The 17,400-nt window shown below is 36.0% G+C and overlaps 6 protein-coding genes across 13 annotated transcripts; 3 read left to right on the top strand and 3 right to left on the bottom strand.

Moving 5' to 3' along the window:
• Window positions 1–390: 390 nt before the first annotated feature.
• LOC124306847 (protein ILRUN) lies at window positions 391–2,354 on the top strand. The gene is made up of 3 exons (XM_046767941.1): window positions 391–979; window positions 1,232–1,581; window positions 1,697–2,354. Exons 1-3 carry the CDS (start codon window positions 822–824, stop codon window positions 1,801–1,803), a joined length of 615 nt encoding a protein of 204 aa, XP_046623897.1. The 5' UTR covers window positions 391–821; the 3' UTR covers window positions 1,804–2,354.
• On the bottom strand, window positions 2,304–4,330 carry LOC124306843 (thymidylate synthase). The gene is made up of 4 exons (XM_046767937.1): window positions 3,811–4,330; window positions 3,475–3,738; window positions 2,939–3,201; window positions 2,304–2,856 (listed from the first exon to the last, which is right to left on the bottom strand). Exons 1-4 carry the CDS (start codon window positions 4,076–4,078, stop codon window positions 2,647–2,649), a joined length of 1,005 nt encoding a protein of 334 aa, XP_046623893.1. The 5' UTR covers window positions 4,079–4,330; the 3' UTR covers window positions 2,304–2,646.
• Window positions 4,331–4,558: 228 nt separating this feature from the next.
• Window positions 4,559–7,063, bottom strand: LOC124306838 (transmembrane protein 184C). Its single transcript, XM_046767929.1, has 6 exons — window positions 6,548–7,063; window positions 6,378–6,414; window positions 6,001–6,278; window positions 5,536–5,742; window positions 5,234–5,449; window positions 4,559–5,149 (listed from the first exon to the last, which is right to left on the bottom strand). Exons 1-6 carry the CDS (start codon window positions 6,793–6,795, stop codon window positions 4,840–4,842), a joined length of 1,296 nt encoding a protein of 431 aa, XP_046623885.1. The 5' UTR covers window positions 6,796–7,063; the 3' UTR covers window positions 4,559–4,839.
• LOC124306832 (zinc finger and SCAN domain-containing protein 2-like) lies at window positions 6,043–12,357 on the top strand. 5 transcript variants are annotated; one of them, XR_006908693.1, is made up of 9 exons: window positions 7,759–7,919; window positions 8,272–8,536; window positions 8,649–9,167; window positions 9,240–9,396; window positions 9,490–9,705; window positions 9,832–9,980; window positions 10,309–10,993; window positions 11,193–11,398; window positions 11,802–12,357. XR_006908693.1 is itself a non-coding variant. In XM_046767909.1 (8 exons), the coding sequence occupies exons 2-7, from the start codon at window positions 8,285–8,287 to the stop codon at window positions 10,978–10,980; spliced, it is 1,965 nt and encodes a 654-aa protein (XP_046623865.1). In that variant the 5' UTR covers window positions 6,043–6,173; window positions 8,272–8,284; the 3' UTR covers window positions 10,981–10,993; window positions 11,193–12,357. The 5 variants fall into 5 exon arrangements, 4 of the variants coding, with proteins under 4 accessions (XP_046623865.1, XP_046623866.1, XP_046623867.1 ...); XM_046767909.1 differs by lacking the exon at window positions 7,759–7,919 and adding an exon at window positions 6,043–6,173 and having other exon boundaries at window positions 11,193–12,357; XM_046767910.1 differs by lacking the exon at window positions 7,759–7,919 and adding an exon at window positions 7,410–7,540 and having other exon boundaries at window positions 11,193–12,357.
• LOC124306829 (Bardet-Biedl syndrome 7 protein homolog) lies at window positions 11,861–16,118 on the bottom strand. 4 transcript variants are annotated; one of them, XM_046767894.1, is made up of 14 exons: window positions 15,963–16,066; window positions 15,673–15,841; window positions 15,391–15,589; window positions 15,147–15,315; window positions 14,986–15,062; window positions 14,629–14,884; window positions 14,280–14,545; window positions 14,001–14,190; window positions 13,717–13,797; window positions 13,483–13,626; window positions 13,277–13,398; window positions 13,086–13,195; window positions 12,717–12,993; window positions 11,861–12,536 (listed from the first exon to the last, which is right to left on the bottom strand). In XM_046767894.1, the coding sequence occupies exons 2-14, from the start codon at window positions 15,815–15,817 to the stop codon at window positions 12,404–12,406; spliced, it is 2,169 nt and encodes a 722-aa protein (XP_046623850.1). In that variant the 5' UTR covers window positions 15,818–15,841; window positions 15,963–16,066; the 3' UTR covers window positions 11,861–12,403. The 4 variants fall into 4 exon arrangements, with proteins under 4 accessions (XP_046623850.1, XP_046623848.1, XP_046623851.1 ...); XM_046767892.1 differs by having other exon boundaries at window positions 15,673–16,118; XM_046767895.1 differs by lacking the exon at window positions 13,483–13,626 and having other exon boundaries at window positions 15,673–16,118.
• A 3-nt stretch (window positions 16,119–16,121) lies between these two features.
• Window positions 16,122–17,236, top strand: LOC124306848 (anaphase-promoting complex subunit 10). Its single transcript, XM_046767942.1, has 3 exons — window positions 16,122–16,363; window positions 16,471–16,723; window positions 16,808–17,236. The coding sequence occupies exons 1-3, from the start codon at window positions 16,339–16,341 to the stop codon at window positions 17,097–17,099; spliced, it is 570 nt and encodes a 189-aa protein (XP_046623898.1). The 5' UTR covers window positions 16,122–16,338; the 3' UTR covers window positions 17,100–17,236.
• The last annotated feature ends 164 nt before the right edge of the window (window positions 17,237–17,400 follow it).

Genomic DNA, 17,400 nt, shown 5'->3' with positions numbered 1-17,400 from the left:
GCCTACGTCACATCGTCTGCAACTCGTTGTGCATTACGCATGCTATAGCAGAAATCTGCATCATCAACAGTCTGCCCTTCAATCGGTAAGGAAGTACCACAAGCGGGCATTTATTCCTCGAAATTGAAATTTAATAGAAATCTTTATTTTGATTGAGGTATAATTATTCTACATTAGTCGCCGCCGTTAATTTGACGGTGTCACATATATTCGAGTCAATTTTAATGGGGCATTGCATTGCAGGCAGAAGTCGTTCTTAAAAGGCACCACAGGCTCAATTGCCATCTGAAGATCACGTCTCAATGATTGGAAAAATATGTATAATATATTTCTGACTTTTTTCCTTGTGCTCACCTAAATGATTAGTTCGGTACGCTTCTCTCATGCGCGATAACAACTTGACCTTTGACTGTCTAATGAGCGACCCTGGTCTCTGATAAAAAAAAAAGAAAAAAAGAAGCTACATGCTCACGTTCGAAAACTATTGGAAGCAGATATTTGCCGCGGAGCAAAAAATTTTTTCTAATAATTTTTTTCGTTTTGAAAGCTCGTTTGTAAACGTTGCGAGGGGTCGTCTGACCAACCTTCGGCTCGACCGCGAAGTAGGTAAAGCAAACAGGCATAGAGGACAGGACAGGACAGCAGGACAGGACTAGTTAGGATAAGACGGTAAACGAAACGAACGTCACAGTCACGTCGCGCGAAGGATGACATTAAAAATTTATACCCTCGGTATTGTCAAACTAAAATAACACGAGTGCATCATTTTGAATTGCGTAACACTGTTGATGGATCAATCGAGTAAATAAAAGGAGAGAAATATGGATGTGGACAACGAATTCGATCAAAATTTGCTACAACAGTTCAGCTGTTTGGGTACGACGGACAAAGATGACCTGGTGAAACAGCTTCAAAGGTTATTGGCTGGTAGCCACCTCAACGAGGCAACGGCAGCTTTTTTCTTGGATATGAATAATTGGTAAAAATCTTCCTCAGAACCTCTACCGTCGTATGGAAAAATATATGAGAGGAGTAATCGCAGAAACTTGGCGAAACCACGACGCTAGAGAAACCTAACCTCATTATTTCGATGGCCGTATTTTGTAATGCTCCATTAGTCTTTAACTTATCACTTATGAGATAAAGATTCCTCCCATCTTATACAGCTTGTAAACATTGTTTTAGTTATGGGGTAAAATTACTTTTTTAACTGTATTTCATTCTGCAACAGGAATCTTCAGGCAGCAATATGTAGCTACTTTGATTTTGAATCCCCATTCAAACTACCTTCAATGGGTTTGATATGTGATTCTACCATTGGCGAGGGTGAATCGGTCCCCCCTAATACAAAGTTTCGCAAATCTTGGCAAGTGCAAAATACAGGAACTGAAGCTTGGCCTGAAGGAGTTTATCTACAGCATACAGGCGGAGTAAAAATGGGAGATTCCAGCCCTATAGCTGTTCCTTGCGTAGCACCAAAGACTATTCTCGAGCTGAGCGTGGAATTAGTGAGTCCGGCAGAACCTGGGGTTTACCAAAGTAAATGGAGAATGGCAACATCAACGGGCTCTTACTTTGGTGGTAGGATTCAATGTTGAATGAAAAATTTGATATCTTGTCAACAGCATAAGAACACTTCACATTGTTTTGGGACAAATGATCTCCTTTGGTGAATTTCCTTGAACGTTTGTTTCAGACGTAATCTGGGTCATAATAACTGTGTGTGAAGGAGGCACATTGGCAGTCACTCAACAGTTACACCAATTAAGTACTTCGCAGGCCAATGACGTCCAAATGTGCTAGCCTTTGTTCTCTTGTCTGCAATGCCTGAATTGTTGATAAGAAACGAAAATGTCCAGAAATATTGTCTGTTGAATTTGCTACTATGGCTATGGAATTTTTATTATGGTTTATCACACATTCGTTGTCAAGTTTTGACCTCATTTAAACTGCGATCAGTTAGTCTCCAAACTTGTAATTCCATCTCAAGGTATCAATTTTATTTTGACACAGGGGATTGTCGCATGCTAATTTTCACAGGCGTGATCAACCTGTGTTGCTAAATTCCTGTCTAATAATGTAAGCGCTAATCAAACTCACACTCTTGATTCCTGTTTAATGAAACCTGTAATTTTTAAAACTTGAGATTCTTTATACTTACAGTATGTTTGCATGTGCTTCGGTTTTTTAAAGGTATATCTCTTCTTCACGATAATTCAAAGTAATTGTATAATATAATTATGAAATGAGATTTGTATACTTGAGTGATTTTCACTAAGTCTTAATACATATTAAGAAATGAGTTTATGAAATATATAATTTTTATTAGGAAATAAAGTATACATGAAAAAATATATTGTAGCACGTGATTCTATGGGTACTTCGGTAATACTTTTTGAACAATTTGAAAAGGAATAATGACGGAAATAAAATATTGACGATCAACTAGCAGCCCAATTACTGTATTAAACAATACACATCATTTCATACAAGATATGTCATTGATACATTATGCAATAGAAAGAACGTATAGAAAAATACTGATTCTCCTCTGAATAACATTAACGATTTTAGGTCCATTAGGTATTCATTTGGTTATTACCGAACTTTTTAGACCCTAGGAACGAAATTAGTATACCAGTTCTTTTACAAAGCCATATCCATGGCTATTTTTGGGTGAGGATCGTACCCGATTAGTTCAAAATCCTCTGCCTTGAACGCATCAATATCATCAACCTTTCGGATAATATTCAGCTTGGGAAACGGTCTTGGTGTCCGTTGAATCTGTCGTTCTAGGGCATTAATATGATTCAGGTAAACGTGGCAGTCACCAATTGTATGTACAAACTCACCAGGCTGTGAAAGTGAAGATTACATGAAAATTTTGCATTACCACCATAATACAGTTGTAACGCAAAGAAATCAAACCGCGACAGACCTTCAATCCTGTGACATGGGCCAACATATAAGTGAGTAGAGAATAACTGGCAATGTTAAAGGGAATACCCAGACCCATATCCCCGCTCCGCTGGTACAATAAACACGATAATTCGCCATTAGACACGTACAACTGAACCAGACAATGGCAAGGTGGTAAAGCCATTATTGGGATATCCACTGGATTCCAGGCACACATTATGATTCGCCTGTCATCTGGTGAATGTTTCAATTTTTCCACAACATCTTTCAGTTGATCAATTCCTAAAACAGTTGAAATATTATTTTCAATTAAAGAATTGACAAACTACTTGAATGTTTCAATAGATAAATTTCAATTTCTAAATTTCTGATCAATTCTGCCGACAGTTTGGAAAAATAATTTAGCTGAAGTAGACTTTTGAAGATGATGCGGTTTTCTAAACTACAGCCTTTAACCTAGTGAAGTCCACCATCATTAATTTTCCTACAAATTATATAAAATTATAGATTGCGGGTTCTACCGTAAGAAAAATATATAATGTCACGAGTTCATACCTTTTCCTGTATAATCTGTATGCATATCTTTGTATTTAGCACCAAAATGTCTCCACTGAAAGCCGTAGACTGGCCCAAGATCGCCTTCTTCTCTATCAGTAAAACCGCAGGTGTCTAAGAATGATCGAGAACTGTTGGCGTCCCAAATTTTGACACCTCTACTCGAGAGATCTCTGGCATCCGTTGATCCTCTAATGAACCATAGAAGTTCTTCGACAACGCCACGCCAGAAGACACATTTTGTAGTCAAGAGTGGAAAAACACCTGCAATACATCAATTAGGAATGATCTTTGTGCAATAATAATACAGTAATATTTGTGATGCGCAGCTCTTACCATCTCTAAGACTAAACCGCATTTGGGGTCCGAAAATAGACAAAGTTCCAACCCCAGTGCGATCACCCCTTTTCGTGTCACTTCGGAGAATTCGTCGCACCAAATCAAGGTATTCATATTCTTCGTGCCTTTCTGAAGTTTCAGTTGGTGAGCAAGATTTTGAGGTTTCTTCTGCAGCAACATGTTTTTCAACACTGCCGTTGGTTTCGCGTGTCGGCAAACGAAAAGGGTTACCGTTTGGCCTCAATATTTCAGAGGTTTTATACATTGTTTCACCGTTCGTTCAAGCGAATTTCCAGAGATTCATTAGCATCAATTACGGATTATACATTCTACTACCAACCGTATTGTCGAATAACTCTACTGTGGCCATTTGGCGCCAATAAATAGCAAAATACACCTCAGAAACTCTGAAACGAACGGAAGTCGTAGAAAACCTCAGTCATTGTTACTATTTTGCGCATGAAATTATTCAAGTACAGTTTAACAAAGTGTAACTAAAGTCCGGATAATTAGTAAGATCAATTTTAAAGAAAAGTTCAATAGTATCAATGTACTATACTACTATTCCGTATTGCTTGGGATGTGCACGGGTTCCTTGAGGCGGGATTTATGAAATTTTGATGTGGGCAAAGTACAAAAATCAGTAGATTTCAAGCGGAGTAAATTGTGCCAGTATTTGTGAAATCATAATTTACTAAAAGCTGATACCTCAAAATTTTAACGGGAAACAATTTTTTAATATAAATATTTACATCATCATGTTTATTCATATTTACAAAATCATTTTGAATGAATTGTTATCCTGCTTGAAATATTTCTCTTACACTCTACTTTCTTCACCTGAGGTAACGAGAGTTCTGAGCCACATATATTGCTATTTTGATAGAGTCACTATATATAATATCTTATTAAAATATATATCATTGCGGATATCAAAATTCTGCTAATTCTTAACAGATTTTAAACAATTCCAACATTTTCAAGTTTTTAGATTCATATATCTGATCTTCGTTGTTACATTTTCATTTACGTATTGATAGCACGATTATTGTTCATTGGAACTTCAGGGCTTAAGTCAACGAAGCCGGGAATAAAATCCTGGGAGTTATCATTACTTGTACCAGCTTCGTTCGTGTTATATCCCACGAATGAAGATGCTGGTGCACTTTGAGCTGATGGGATTTGTACCTGGGGTAATAGAGATGTGCGCTCATTTGCACTGCCCCAGGTTTGTTGATAGGAACTGCGCCCGCGAATCCTACGGCTCAAAGATGATCCTACGACTCCCAAATGCTCCTTAATGTCATTATGAACATCTGAAACGTCCCACATTGCTCTGAAAATGTTAAATAGTTTGAATTAATACGATTCACCCCTATGTCTGATCTATTTAACGAGTTTCACAATTTTTATCATTTACCTAAACGCATCCCACCATACTTGGCTCTGTGCTAAATTAACAAACGGTTTGTAGCTGAAACTATAGTGATGAGCTACAGCAGCCAGAAACATTTCTATACAAATTAGAAAGTCCTGCAACTTTGACGAAATATTTCTTATATCGTCTGTGTTGTCTGTGTTGAAAATACTCGATATTACATCGAAATATACTAGGAAGGCTACAATCACACCTTGACTGAAACAAACGAAAAGTTATACACATATATGCATTACTTGAATAATACTGCATAATTGAAAATATCACTATTATAAAAAACTTACAAGAATGAGAAAAATACGACAGCTTTAATGCAGAGGAATTTCCCAATTGGTTTCATTGGCCTCAGTGCCTCTGAATTCGCTCGATAAAACAATACTAAACAGTACATTGCTATGAATTGTGATAAATTGTTGAATGCAATCATGTACGGAAAGGCAACATTTGCTCTGAATTCACCTTCGCCATAGACTCCGTTCAACTCGCAAATACTGCAATTCATAAAAAATTTCAAGCTCAATGAATGGCAATTATTTTTAAAATACCAACTTGTATATCATTAAGAAATTTTGATTTTAAACTAGGAATTGAGAGATGTTGTCCCTTGGCTCAAACCAGTGCTTAAACACATTTTATCTATTCCTTACGGGGTAAAAAATACTGCATTAATTTCATGCTAAAAATATTCTATTTCTGCTGATTTATTGCCCTTTTTGTAAATGAGAACAAAAAATGACTGTTGAACTAACAATGAAATCAATGTTGTTATAGGTCGAACAGCAGTGTACTGAAGAATGCCATGTTTGCACATGTGAACAAACTCTTTTCCCATTTGCCAATCTGGTAAACAACAGAGAGGAAACATGTGGTGAACCTGTGGCGCCAGCTCCAGTCTTTGCTCCAAGTGATGATCAGCGTTAAGGTAAGCAAGTAGATACATCATGAAGTTGTAAATCACATATGCTTCATAGCATTCTCGCAAACTGTCCATGTATATACTTTCATCAGGAAAAATAAGGCCAAGCCACTGTAAATGATAGAATAATATGTATTCTTTATTGATTATTTTACATCTATTCCTAGAACAAATAGTGAATTATACATTGATAGAACCGAAATAACTTACAGCATTAACCGCATATATTGGAACCATCCACAAGATTCTACAAAAACAATTAATAAGTAGAATATAAAATACCAGTTGCACATTGATAAAAGTAATAAAAGTTACTAAATTTAATAAGCTTTATGATTGAATCTCGTATCAGATAATTATATATTCTGAAATTATTATACCTGATAATATATTTTTGCAGCTTTGGTTGGGTATAGTGTATCATGTGCTGTATAATTTCGTAAAATGAAATTGGTAGGGCCAGCAGGACAAACGCACCCCCGGCCAAGGCGCCTTGATCTTGTTTTCTAAATCCATTGTTGATAGAGTTTGTCAATAATATTGGTATCAATATTATAATGACTAGTCCATAGAGACACGTCAATAATGGAAGAATCCACACCCGCCAACGTTGGCAAATTGACGCCATCGCTTATTGAAGCATTCCTGCTGATCTCCACATACTTATTTACTCAGGAATATTTAGTTTTTGTTGTGTCATTTACAATTGGTAATAAGTATAGGTATGTATTACGTATAATCGAAATAGATTCATTTCACTAAAATGTTGCATTAGGAAAATGGTAAGTATTATTAATAATTGATTTATTATGCCCGTTGCTCAGTGTCAAATTAAGCAAGGGCGTTTGTTATTAATTATTGAAAGATTATCTGCGTTTAATTGCTACATACTGATTATGCAGCTTACAATTAAACGATTGTTCATTAATAGCTTATTTGATTATGTATTTTTATCATTTGAGGAAATTTTATACGAGATTTCAGAGTTCACGCTGGAAGAATTATTAACGAAGTTATTCACATAACAGATGCAACAATAATAAAGGATTTTCCTCCCTCAAGTGTGACTGTGAGTCAGCTGATACTTGACAGGCGATCGTTGGTGATAGTCTCAATAATATGATGAGCTGCTGAGCTGGACGTGGTATTTGCGTCACTTAAATTTCCTGATAAATTCTATCATAGGCATGATTGTGAAAATAATTTAACATTGCAAATTGATCATTTATACCTAAACAATTTCCGATAAATATGATAAAGTGACAGACGGATGTATGATTCATTGACATTTCACGCGATATTTAGTTTCTGGGGAACAAGTTGGGGAACTTTGGTACTTACAGCGGTGCCAACATATCATTATTATTCTTTATGTACGTATCTTGTACATTACAATACATACCTAGAACAATGAACCGAAACTATAATATTGAGAACTCGCATAAGTTGTGAAAAATATTTAATCTGAATTCTATTCCACGTCACGTGCAAAGATCTCAATGCATTTTTTAATTAACGAGTCTGAATATACTGTAATAACTTATGTGGTTCAATTAACAGTGGTAAATTTTCTTTGTGAATCGCCTGCGCGTTAGTGACTTCCGGTGTAATGGCGTCAAGAAGTAAGCACTGTTGTCACATTTTGATCTACAGTGTTTCAATATTTCACCTTTGTTTATATCAGTCGAGTTAACGCATTAACAAGTTTATAACCAACAAAAGAATTATAAGATAAACCGAGGAAGGTGATAGGTGGGAATATTTAATCCATTTCTTTGTCTAATAACGAAAAGAAAATTTTTGCCAAGTTGTGGGTGCAGTGACCTTGAGCCTTCTGTCATCGCATGACGCCTAACTTGACGCGGGAAATTCAAATATATTTAATTAAAAATGATCAGAAGCTGGTGCATCGGAGTGTCTCGCGAGCTGGAAACTTGCAGGACTAACAATAAACTAGATTACATAGCGAAATTACTCGCCAGTGCATGAAAAGAAACAAAGAAATTCTCTCTTACTTAGGGCTATAAAAATATTGGGCCGCCTAGAAGTTGCAGAGAGATCTGAGTTCTTCTGAACAAATATGCAACACGAATATTATTTGCAGCATCATCACTACCATGGAGGTCGCGACTGATGAAGAGGCTCAAGCAGTGCTGTTAGAAGAAATGGAGGGTGCACAGTATATAACCATACAGCCAGCAGATGCGGAATCTCTCTCCAAAGGAGTTCCTTTAATTACTTTAAACGGAGAGTTAATTCCAGAAAGAATGGTTGTAGAGATGATGAACGTCGGTGTTGGCTCAGAATATTCTACCGCAACTCAGTACTATGAAACGGAAGATGATCTTTTATCACACGAACTGACAGAGGTAAAAGGTTTTTTAAATTGTGATTTGTAAAGTGTCCAGGATCCTGAGAAATCACGAATCCTTGAAACTTGATACAATTACAGCTTAAAGTTACGTAATATCCAATTTCCAGGAGGACCGTAGATTAGCTGCAGCATTAGTTGCTGTTCAGTTGCAGCAGCAACAAAAACAACAACAATTGCATAACCAGCAGCACGAAGATCCCACCTTACCCGATGTTGGTCATTTAGATTCACTTTCGCCTGTTAATGCTTATATGCAGACAATACCTGACCCAGATCCACCGCCAGTATATCCGACAATGCATTCAATGAAACGGATTTCTCAATCTCAAAATGTAAAACAGGAGTTTATCAACATAAAAAGCGAATATGAGATTGATGTTTCTGCAGAGAGCAGTGAGGACGCAGCGCCTACTTCTGGACCAAAAAGATCTTTGCCTCATAAAAAAAGAATCCCTAAAAAACTGAAGCAGCAATCTAAACGGACTTCCGTCAGAAGAGATAATGCTAAGTTAAACCAGGATATTGTTTCTCAACAACCAGCTAATGAACCTCTGATGCATGCGTTTAGATGTGAATTGTGCGGCTGTTCGATCGGAGGACAATTGAAATTCTTTGAACACTTGAAGGTTGGATTGTAAACAGATTTTTATTCCTTTGGCAAAGGGACCTTTCCATTCAATATCTATCTTTCATTGCAGGCACACTATGAACCGGTAAAAGTAGAATCTAGAATAGCACAAACCACAAATACGAGCATTACGATATCTGTGTCAGACTCCGTTCAAGGGATTGATACTACTGTAATAGAAGAGTTTAGTGAACCTGAAGATCTTATGGAAGGCATACGAGGCGTCGGTGAGTTGCATCTAGAAAGTTCATATCCAGTAAACATTCTTTTTGCACATTAATAAGTAAACATTGATACCAGTATCTTTGTTTTACTCACAGTTGAGGAAACAGGAGCTCATATTGATGAAGAAGCTGATGGTTCGCTAAACGATGTTAATGGGGGGCCAACTTTGTGGGCAATTTCGGATGTACCTGATCACGGGGCGCAGGAACAGGTGGAAACCACTACAATTAATGAAAACGATTTACTAGATAGAGAAGAGATCGAAGTGCCACAAACTAAAAAGAAGAAATCACAAAAACATAGAAGATCAAGTAGGTATCTTGCTTATAAGATATTAGTTACAAGCATCCATTATGTAAATCTTCAGATATAGAAAGAAATTTCTATACAGAAGCTTGAGTTATGCAATGACGTAATCTACTTTTATTACTATACTGGTACAGTTGACGAACTTGCCTGCCCACAATGCGGTCGATCATTCAACCACAAGAATAGTCTGGTTTACCATATGCGATCTCATAGTGGAGAAAGGCCACATCAGTGTGACGTTTGTGGAAAAAGTTTCTTTGCCGCCAGTGCATTAAAGGTATATCATTATATTGGATAAGATTGATCCGACATTCAAGACCAACAACTACTACACCACTACGAGTAGTGGCAATGCACATACCGAACGTTTATTTTGGACATACTTTCTTATGCAACTACCTGAACTTTATTGTAGATTAATATTGTTTTAGGAAATCGCCACCATATGTAGCGGTGTAGTGCACTTTGACACTTGGCGTATTGTACAGTGTCCATAATATAAAATTTTGTCTAACCTTTACACTTTACATTTTTTTAAAGTTTGTAAACAATTAATTGTTTTTGCTTTCTTTTAAAATGACTTACAACTTTTTTAAATTTTGTAGGTACACAAACGATTACATAGTGGCGATAAACCGTACAAGTGCGACGATTGTGGACGTCACTTTCGTCAATGGGGTGACTTGAAATATCATTCGACTAGTATACACTCTGAACAAAAACAATTCCAGTGTGAATATTGTGGGAAAGACTTTGCACGAAAATATTCTCTTATTGTCCACAGACGTATTCATACTGGTGAAAAAAACTATCGATGCGAATATTGTAATAAGACTTTTAGAGCAAGCAGTTACCTGCAAAATCATAGACGAATTCATACAGGCGAGAAACCCCACCCATGTACAGTTTGTGGAAAACCCTTCAGGGTAAGAAGCGATATGAAAAGGCATCTGAACACGCATTCACGCGGAAGATTTGATAGGCCTGTAAATCGTACAACCATGACTAAAAATTTGACGGATGATGAAAATAAAGCATCACAAGTCCGAACGATTCAGAATAGTTTGGTTGAGGACTTAAAGCTGGAAGTTGAAGGTAATGGAGTTGAACTTGTTTCACCAGAAGACAATCCTGAGAGTATTCTACCACATGAAGGTGGGCATAACATGGATTATTCTGCTGCACGTACAGCAGATGGTGGAACAGATAGAGATCCTTTGGAAGCAGATGTGCGATCTACAGATACATTGTACACATGGCCTTGTTATCATCTGTAGCCTATTATTTGCTGTGAGTTAGATTACGAATTTGAATCATCTGTTTTCAGATATCCTCCATTAAAGTAATTGAATCAAGCAGGTTCATTGATTTCAATATGAATAACGCGATGTGTACCTAACTGGTTGAATCAGTTAGTTATTGCTGAGATGATTGATACAAGTCTCTTGAATTAATAAAACCAATTTTATATTTAACCTTTGTGTTACAGATCGAATTATTTCATGTAACTGTGGCTGATTATTGATGTACAGTGTTACGTGCAATCATAAGTCAGTGTAAACACTGTTTCAAGGAGGACATTTTATCGACAGATCTCGTACATTAATTGACTTTTCTGATGAAAAAATCAAACAAATTTTTTGAATGATCTCATTCAAAGTGGCTACTTGATAGTATATAATATTGGTATCAATGGTATGTATGTGAATTATGTATTTACTTTACCAACATTTGATATTTCATACTACAGTGCTTAATCAATATCACTGAGCACTGTTGCCATTAGTACAATTAATTATTACGTAATTAGTCAAATGAAATACATATACACTTGCATCTATCACACAAGAATCACATTGCGAAATACAACTGCGTAAGCATACATCAACTATTTTGATATAATTTCAAACGAAGAACTGAATAACTAAAAGGAGACAGTAAAAGTTTAATATGTTCAGTATAAAGTATTTGTTATTTTGGAAGTTATGGAAGAGGATAAATTAGTTTAGATTTCGATACTTTTTATATGGTAGAATATTGCGATATTATGTATAAAAACAATTGGTTATTCATAAATATTTCTTTATTGCTACAATAGGTGAACTGGCATCAATTAAATTCCAAAAACTATTAATGAATTATTTTTTCTGCCAATTCAAATTACTCTTATTATATTTACTATTTAAGGCGATCGAGGCTGTTGATCATTCTTGCATGTTGCATGAATAAATAATTAAATAAATGAACGAATTGAGGCTGCTACCGTGATTCATTAGAGTTGTGGAAAGTATGAAACCTATTTTGTTTCGATAAATTAGAATTAGTGGTGACAGGTCAGGGCAACATTCTCCAAAAACACAAGACTACAATCATTGAAATTTATATATACAGTGAACTTAGTTTTTTTCTTAATATATTTTCAGACTAGTGGCATAATTTATAAACAAATACTAATGAACGCAGGTTAACACAAACGTTGAGATATAATTGGAAATTCTGTATTTGAAAAGCCTATACACACAAACATATACTGCGTCATAAGTCTAGTTATGTATAGAATTATAATCCTAAAATTCTATATCATGTTTTCAAACTTAAACTAATTAGTTGTTTATGTGGAAATTCAATGTTGAAAAATATATTTTTTACACAGACACATGTACACTAATCTTAATCTGTCTCTTCATTTTATTTGGAGTCTTAGTTTTGTTGCAATTGTGGAACAGGTGTTTCAGCAGCACTATTGTTTCCGTTAAAAATTTGTAACAGTAGTGTAAGATCCCTCGATTCTAATGCTGGTCTTAGTTTCTCTGTTGCTGTTTTGCTCGTAACTCTACAACATTATGTATGTGAAATATACCTGTATGTGTACAAAAAAATCTAAAAATAAGGTGTAGATGGACAATCAGCTTATGAAAAAATTACTGATAAAATTAAAAAATATTTCATCAGTTTACTAAACAAAAGCTAAAATTTTAATGTATATTACTCAGTGTAAGTAAAGTTTCTTTACATTTGACCACCTCTGGCTCGCTCCCAATCAACGTACAAATCGGTAATCGTTCCATACAACCTCTGCAGCATATCGGGATCTTTTACAAGCTCAGCTCTGAGATTTGATTCATTTTCGAGTAATTTTTGATACTTTGAACAAAGTTGCTCCGGATTAGTATTTAGTTCCCACTCTTGTAATGCATCGAGAATTTTAACTTTTTCCTTTATGGCTCGCGCTGCCTCAATTCGAGGTAGGACTAAATCCAAAACCCTGGAAATACTTCCATTGGCGATATCTATCGATGTTTACAGCCAATGTATACATCACAGAATGAATGATTAAGTTTTAAAATATTTGTTTTAAATATTTTTAATGGCTATAACTTACTACAGAAAACGTCCAACCGTATTTTTCTTTTGGTAGCTTCTCCAGTTAATATATCTCGCAGAATAATAATACTTGATATATTTTCGCTCAGAAATATTGCATTACCTTTTCTGAAAGTAAACTGTATTAATAAAAAATAGGAATAATGATAAATTTTGAAAAGCTTTCAAATACATTAATCAAGAACTTGCTTGTAATTGCATTTCAACATAGTTCCGACAAAGGTTGACGTAAATATTAAAGTGCCTTCGCCATCTTCCAAATGGGGTCTTTCAGGTACGTCAGGAAGGGCCAACGAAAGCCAGGCATGAATCTGTAATGTTAATCATAATATGTACACTTATCTAATAATACTGGTCCTTCTAACTGCAGTGTATTGCAAATATTGCTAATGTACCTCAGCAGCAGTGAAAGAACCACGCAAATTCAGTTCATTAAACGGACCACCCAATAATACGGTATTTTCATCTTTGTGAATTCTTGAATGGAAAGATAACGCATGGATTGGAATTTGGATTCGCCGACAGCATTTTGGTTGTACCTTTAGTAATCAAGCTATACATCAATATTTAAAAGCAGAATCATTGATTCAACCCTATATGAGGTCGATCAGAGAATAAAAACGAAATACCTGCGATGTTACATAGATCTGCAAGCATCCAGGCTGTCCTTCAATTGTCCTCAATCTCAAATCGAGACGATTGGTGTTGATCTAAACCATGATACAATTGTGCGTATGAATTTGCATCGTGTATTCTATCTGTAGTAATTGTAACAGTGTTATTTATTTTTAGAAATGTTTGATTTTTTGGTAAAACCCAAGCATTTAACGCCATTCTTTTATTTCAATTAATATGTATTAACTGTCAGAATTGATTACAGGGACTTTTACCGTGTATCAGTCCAAGGCTTTACCTGGCATCTATAGGTAGCGAGAACATAGTTTCCCGATTTATGATCACATGCTGATAAACTAGCAACGGCACTGTTACTCTCAACATCAAGTAAATCCACAGGAGTATCAGATTGAAGTAGTATGTTATCAATGGACGTTTCTAATTCAATGGATAAAGTGTAGGACGCATTTTCCTTATTGATAAGCATCCTGTGTGTATAAGAAGAAAATCGAGCACAGTTAGTTTCTTTGAACTCAATTAATAATTCTAAATAGCTTTGTAATCATTTTATTGTCACCTATGATTAACGTTCAGTATCGGTGGAGCTAAAGCATCGGTTCCCACATCAAAAGACTCCTTTTGTTGGTTTTTTTTTTGTTCTAATTGGTCGATTTCTATTTTCAGTTTTGTCATCAGTCCGATATCCTGGTCCACCTCTAACAAACCTGGTGGCTTTGTCGTCAGACCGAATATTCGCCCAGAATATGTGGTCGCTAAAACTTCTGGATAACCCACAGCTCCAACTATACCTCCTACTACCGTACTGACACTTTCGCCACAATTCTATAATATTATAAAGAACAAATTGCATTGTGTCGTTGTGTGTGTAATACTTCAATTGTTTTACAAGCCGTTTTACAACTTACATGCCGAAATCTTAATACAGGTGTGGTATCATCCTCTTCAGGAAATGCAAATACTTCTATAACTCCATTCTGTCTACCGACAAGAATGTCTACACCATCCTGCAATTCATAAGTGTCTAGAGATGTGATTTCTGCTCCATTATTGCTAAGCAGCCAGGTTACTCTCAGAGTTTTATCCCTTTGAAGTGTGAGTAAACCTACTCTACCATCTGTTGTACCTACTAAAATACGATCTTTTGATTCAACGTCAGCTTCTCTAAAATAAGATTGTATCCATGTCAGTCTTTCATTGATGACAGTTGATGGTTATGTATTTTATTGGTCATTAGAGGGAAAAAAGTGAAAAATAATTAATACCTGTAAGGCATCAAAATCGTTGGAATTGTGGTTAATCTAAGCAACGTTGGTGTCCTGCCGCTGTGGAGAACTCGTACCTAATCCAAAATACACATAACAAATTGAAATGTATATTAAAATTACAAAATTGTATTCGATTCAATGAAATGCATCAAATTTACAGCACAATCTCCGCAGGCAAGAACAGCAACAACAGCGGAACCTTCGCCTGGTAACAGTAGAACATCCATTACTCTCTCTCCAACCAAGTACGCGTCTGCATCCCTACAATCGTGATATCGGTGGTACAAATCCTTAGCACATGCTGATAGATCTGGTCCCAGAACGCACCTGGCAATAGAAAAAACTAGTCTAAACAATTATCCAGTGTCATTATTATAGAAAAACTTATCTTTGTGCACTTACATTGCAGAAATGGGTTCTAGCAAGTTTGTATCAAATTCTAAAAAGACTTTTCCTCTTCTCGTGTATCCCTTGACTGAATTGCCAACGGCAACAAATATTTTATCTTTCTGAGTCCCGAGTACGCCCCCCAACGAAATTCCATTAACTTTTGGCCCCGGTAGGGATTTAAATATAATTTGCAGCTCATCTTTTTTCACCCCTTTCATTGTATACAAGTGAATAGATATTTTAATACTAGTTGAGATAAGAATCAGTTACTAATGCTATTTTATCCAGTCTCACCACAGATGTGTAGAATGCCATCATGATCACCTACGACAAATCTCTGAGTTTGTTGTTTCGGATCTGGTGTAGGCAACAATCTTGTCGTTCCACGAGAAGTGGAACCCACCGCCATATAGTCAATCCTCGTCAAAGACAACGTCATTATTGTTAGTAAAAGTTTCTCTCCCTTGAAAATATATATTAAAGTCCTGATAAAGCTCTGTATGATATAGAGCGTTGCATTTGCTGTGTCCAGCACATGTGGAATAATCAATTTCACCATAGCAACAATTCAAATCATGACTCACAACACCGTTGACTGCAGATTTCAACAGTTATATCAGTGAGTTGAAAGCACAAACTTGAATTCGAAGTAATTAACTCGATCCAACACCCGCTGACGTCACGTCCGTACAAGAGAATTAATGCGACTTTGGTATGTCCGGTTCTTCAAAATTTTATTAGGCGGATTTATTTGAATATCTAACGACGTGGTGGTGTTGGCAAGTTTATTTTGAGTGCTGTACTAGTTTGTACATCATTTTATGAAAATGAGCAGAGGCCAATAAATCGGCCGACAAAAGATACAACGTATCATACAATATCGCCTTTTGATCCTACGATCGAGTAGACAAAATAATCAACTTTTAAAGTTATGCTTGATAACCTCAAATTTCTTTACTCATGAGCAACAAAACAAGCGGCGGAGGTTGGTTGGCGTTTTATTTACTAACGATGTAATACTAGTAGTAGAGTCCTTTAAACTCCCACATGAATAATATATATTCGACTTAGTTCCATAATAATGTATTTTAGGTGACTTGGATCCGGTCCAAGAAGAACTTGCTGGTCGGGTTCGTGAAGTCGGTAATCAGGCAATATGGAGTTTATCTTCTTGCAAACCAGGGTTTGGTGTGGATCAGCTACGAGACGATATAACAGAGACGTATTGGCAGTCAGATGGCCAATTACCTCATTTGGTCAATATTCAATTTAGGAGAAAAACAACCATCAGAGATATATGCATATACACGGATTATAAACTCGATGAGAGCTACACACCGAGCAGGTGAAAAAAAAAGTTGACTGCAAAAAATTATTCCATCAGCATATCAAATTTTGCAAAAACATTCCATGGAATAAACTTTTCCAGAATAAGCGTGAGAGCAGGAACCAACTTCAACGATCTTCAAGAAGTAGAAGTAATGGACCTCAACGAGCCCAGTGGCTGGGTGGTCATTCCAATTAAAGATATTAATGACAGACCTATAAGAACGTTTATGATTCAAATCGCAGTGATAACGAATCATCAAAATGGTCGAGATACACATATGAGACAAATCAAGGTGCACAGTCCAGCACAAGATATACTTGGACCTCCAGCTCCTCATATACCGGGTCAGTTTTCTACAAATGAGTTTCAGCGATACGCAACGATCAGATGAATTACTCATTTATTTATTAAGATCTGTTTATAAATAATCATGAAATATATGAATACTATTTTATATACCTATATGTCATATTTATTTATCTTGCTGAAGAAAGTGTTTCATACTGTAACAGGCTGACTGGAGATGCAGCCATGTAAACCTTTGTGTACATGGATTGTTTTCATTGATAGATTATGAATGTCCATACATATGTAGTATCATTCACTAGTTAATCCCATAGTTAATACCTTACAACAGTCAGAAGAAATATAAGCTTGGTAGAGACTCCTGACACGTAAACAATGTCTATTCT

This window comes from Neodiprion virginianus, chromosome 6 (genome assembly GCF_021901495.1).
Source record: "Neodiprion virginianus isolate iyNeoVirg1 chromosome 6, iyNeoVirg1.1, whole genome shotgun sequence".
NCBI lineage: Eukaryota > Metazoa > Arthropoda > Insecta > Hymenoptera > Diprionidae > Neodiprion > Neodiprion virginianus.
Note: the sequence above shows the minus strand (reverse complement) of the source record. Positions and strands in the feature narration are given on the sequence as shown.

Coding starts and splice junctions, on each gene's coding strand:
- LOC124306847 (XM_046767941.1), top strand. CDS start 822: ATGGATGTGGACAACGAATTCGATCAAAATTTGCTACAACAGTTCAGC. Junction 980..1,231: donor TTCTTGGATATGAATAATTG/GTAAAAATCTTC, acceptor ATTCTGCAACAG/GAATCTTCAGGCAGCAATAT. Junction 1,582..1,696: donor AACGGGCTCTTACTTTGGTG/GTAGGATTCAAT, acceptor CGTTTGTTTCAG/ACGTAATCTGGGTCATAATA.
- LOC124306843 (XM_046767937.1), bottom strand. CDS start 4,078: ATGTATAAAACCTCTGAAATATTGAGGCCAAACGGTAACCCTTTTCGT. Junction 3,739..3,810: donor GCGGTTTAGTCTTAGAGATG/GTAAGAGCTGCG, acceptor GATGTATTGCAG/GTGTTTTTCCACTCTTGACT. Junction 3,202..3,474: donor TACAGATTATACAGGAAAAG/GTATGAACTCGT, acceptor CAACTGTTTTAG/GAATTGATCAACTGAAAGAT.
- LOC124306838 (XM_046767929.1), bottom strand. CDS start 6,795: ATGGCGTCAATTTGCCAACGTTGGCGGGTGTGGATTCTTCCATTATTG. Junction 6,279..6,377: donor CAATATATGCGGTTAATGCT/GTAAGTTATTTC, acceptor TATCATTTACAG/TGGCTTGGCCTTATTTTTCC. Junction 5,743..6,000: donor ATAACAACATTGATTTCATT/GTTAGTTCAACA, acceptor TATGAATTGCAG/TATTTGCGAGTTGAACGGAG.
- LOC124306832 (XM_046767909.1), top strand. CDS start 8,285: ATGGAGGTCGCGACTGATGAAGAGGCTCAAGCAGTGCTGTTAGAAGAA. Junction 9,168..9,239: donor AATTCTTTGAACACTTGAAG/GTTGGATTGTAA, acceptor CTTTCATTGCAG/GCACACTATGAACCGGTAAA. Junction 9,981..10,308: donor TTGCCGCCAGTGCATTAAAG/GTATATCATTAT, acceptor TAAATTTTGTAG/GTACACAAACGATTACATAG.
- LOC124306829 (XM_046767892.1), bottom strand. CDS start 15,937: ATGGTGAAATTGATTATTCCACATGTGCTGGACACAGCAAATGCAACG. Junction 15,316..15,390: donor CTAGAACCCATTTCTGCAAT/GTAAGTGCACAA, acceptor TTCTATTGCCAG/GTGCGTTCTGGGACCAGATC. Junction 13,196..13,276: donor ATGTTGAAATGCAATTACAA/GCAAGTTCTTGA, acceptor GTTTACTTTCAG/AAAAGGTAATGCAATATTTC.
- LOC124306848 (XM_046767942.1), top strand. CDS start 16,339: ATGAGCAACAAAACAAGCGGCGGAG. Junction 16,364..16,470: donor CAACAAAACAAGCGGCGGAG/GTTGGTTGGCGT, acceptor AATGTATTTTAG/GTGACTTGGATCCGGTCCAA. Junction 16,724..16,807: donor GAGAGCTACACACCGAGCAG/GTGAAAAAAAAA, acceptor AAACTTTTCCAG/AATAAGCGTGAGAGCAGGAA.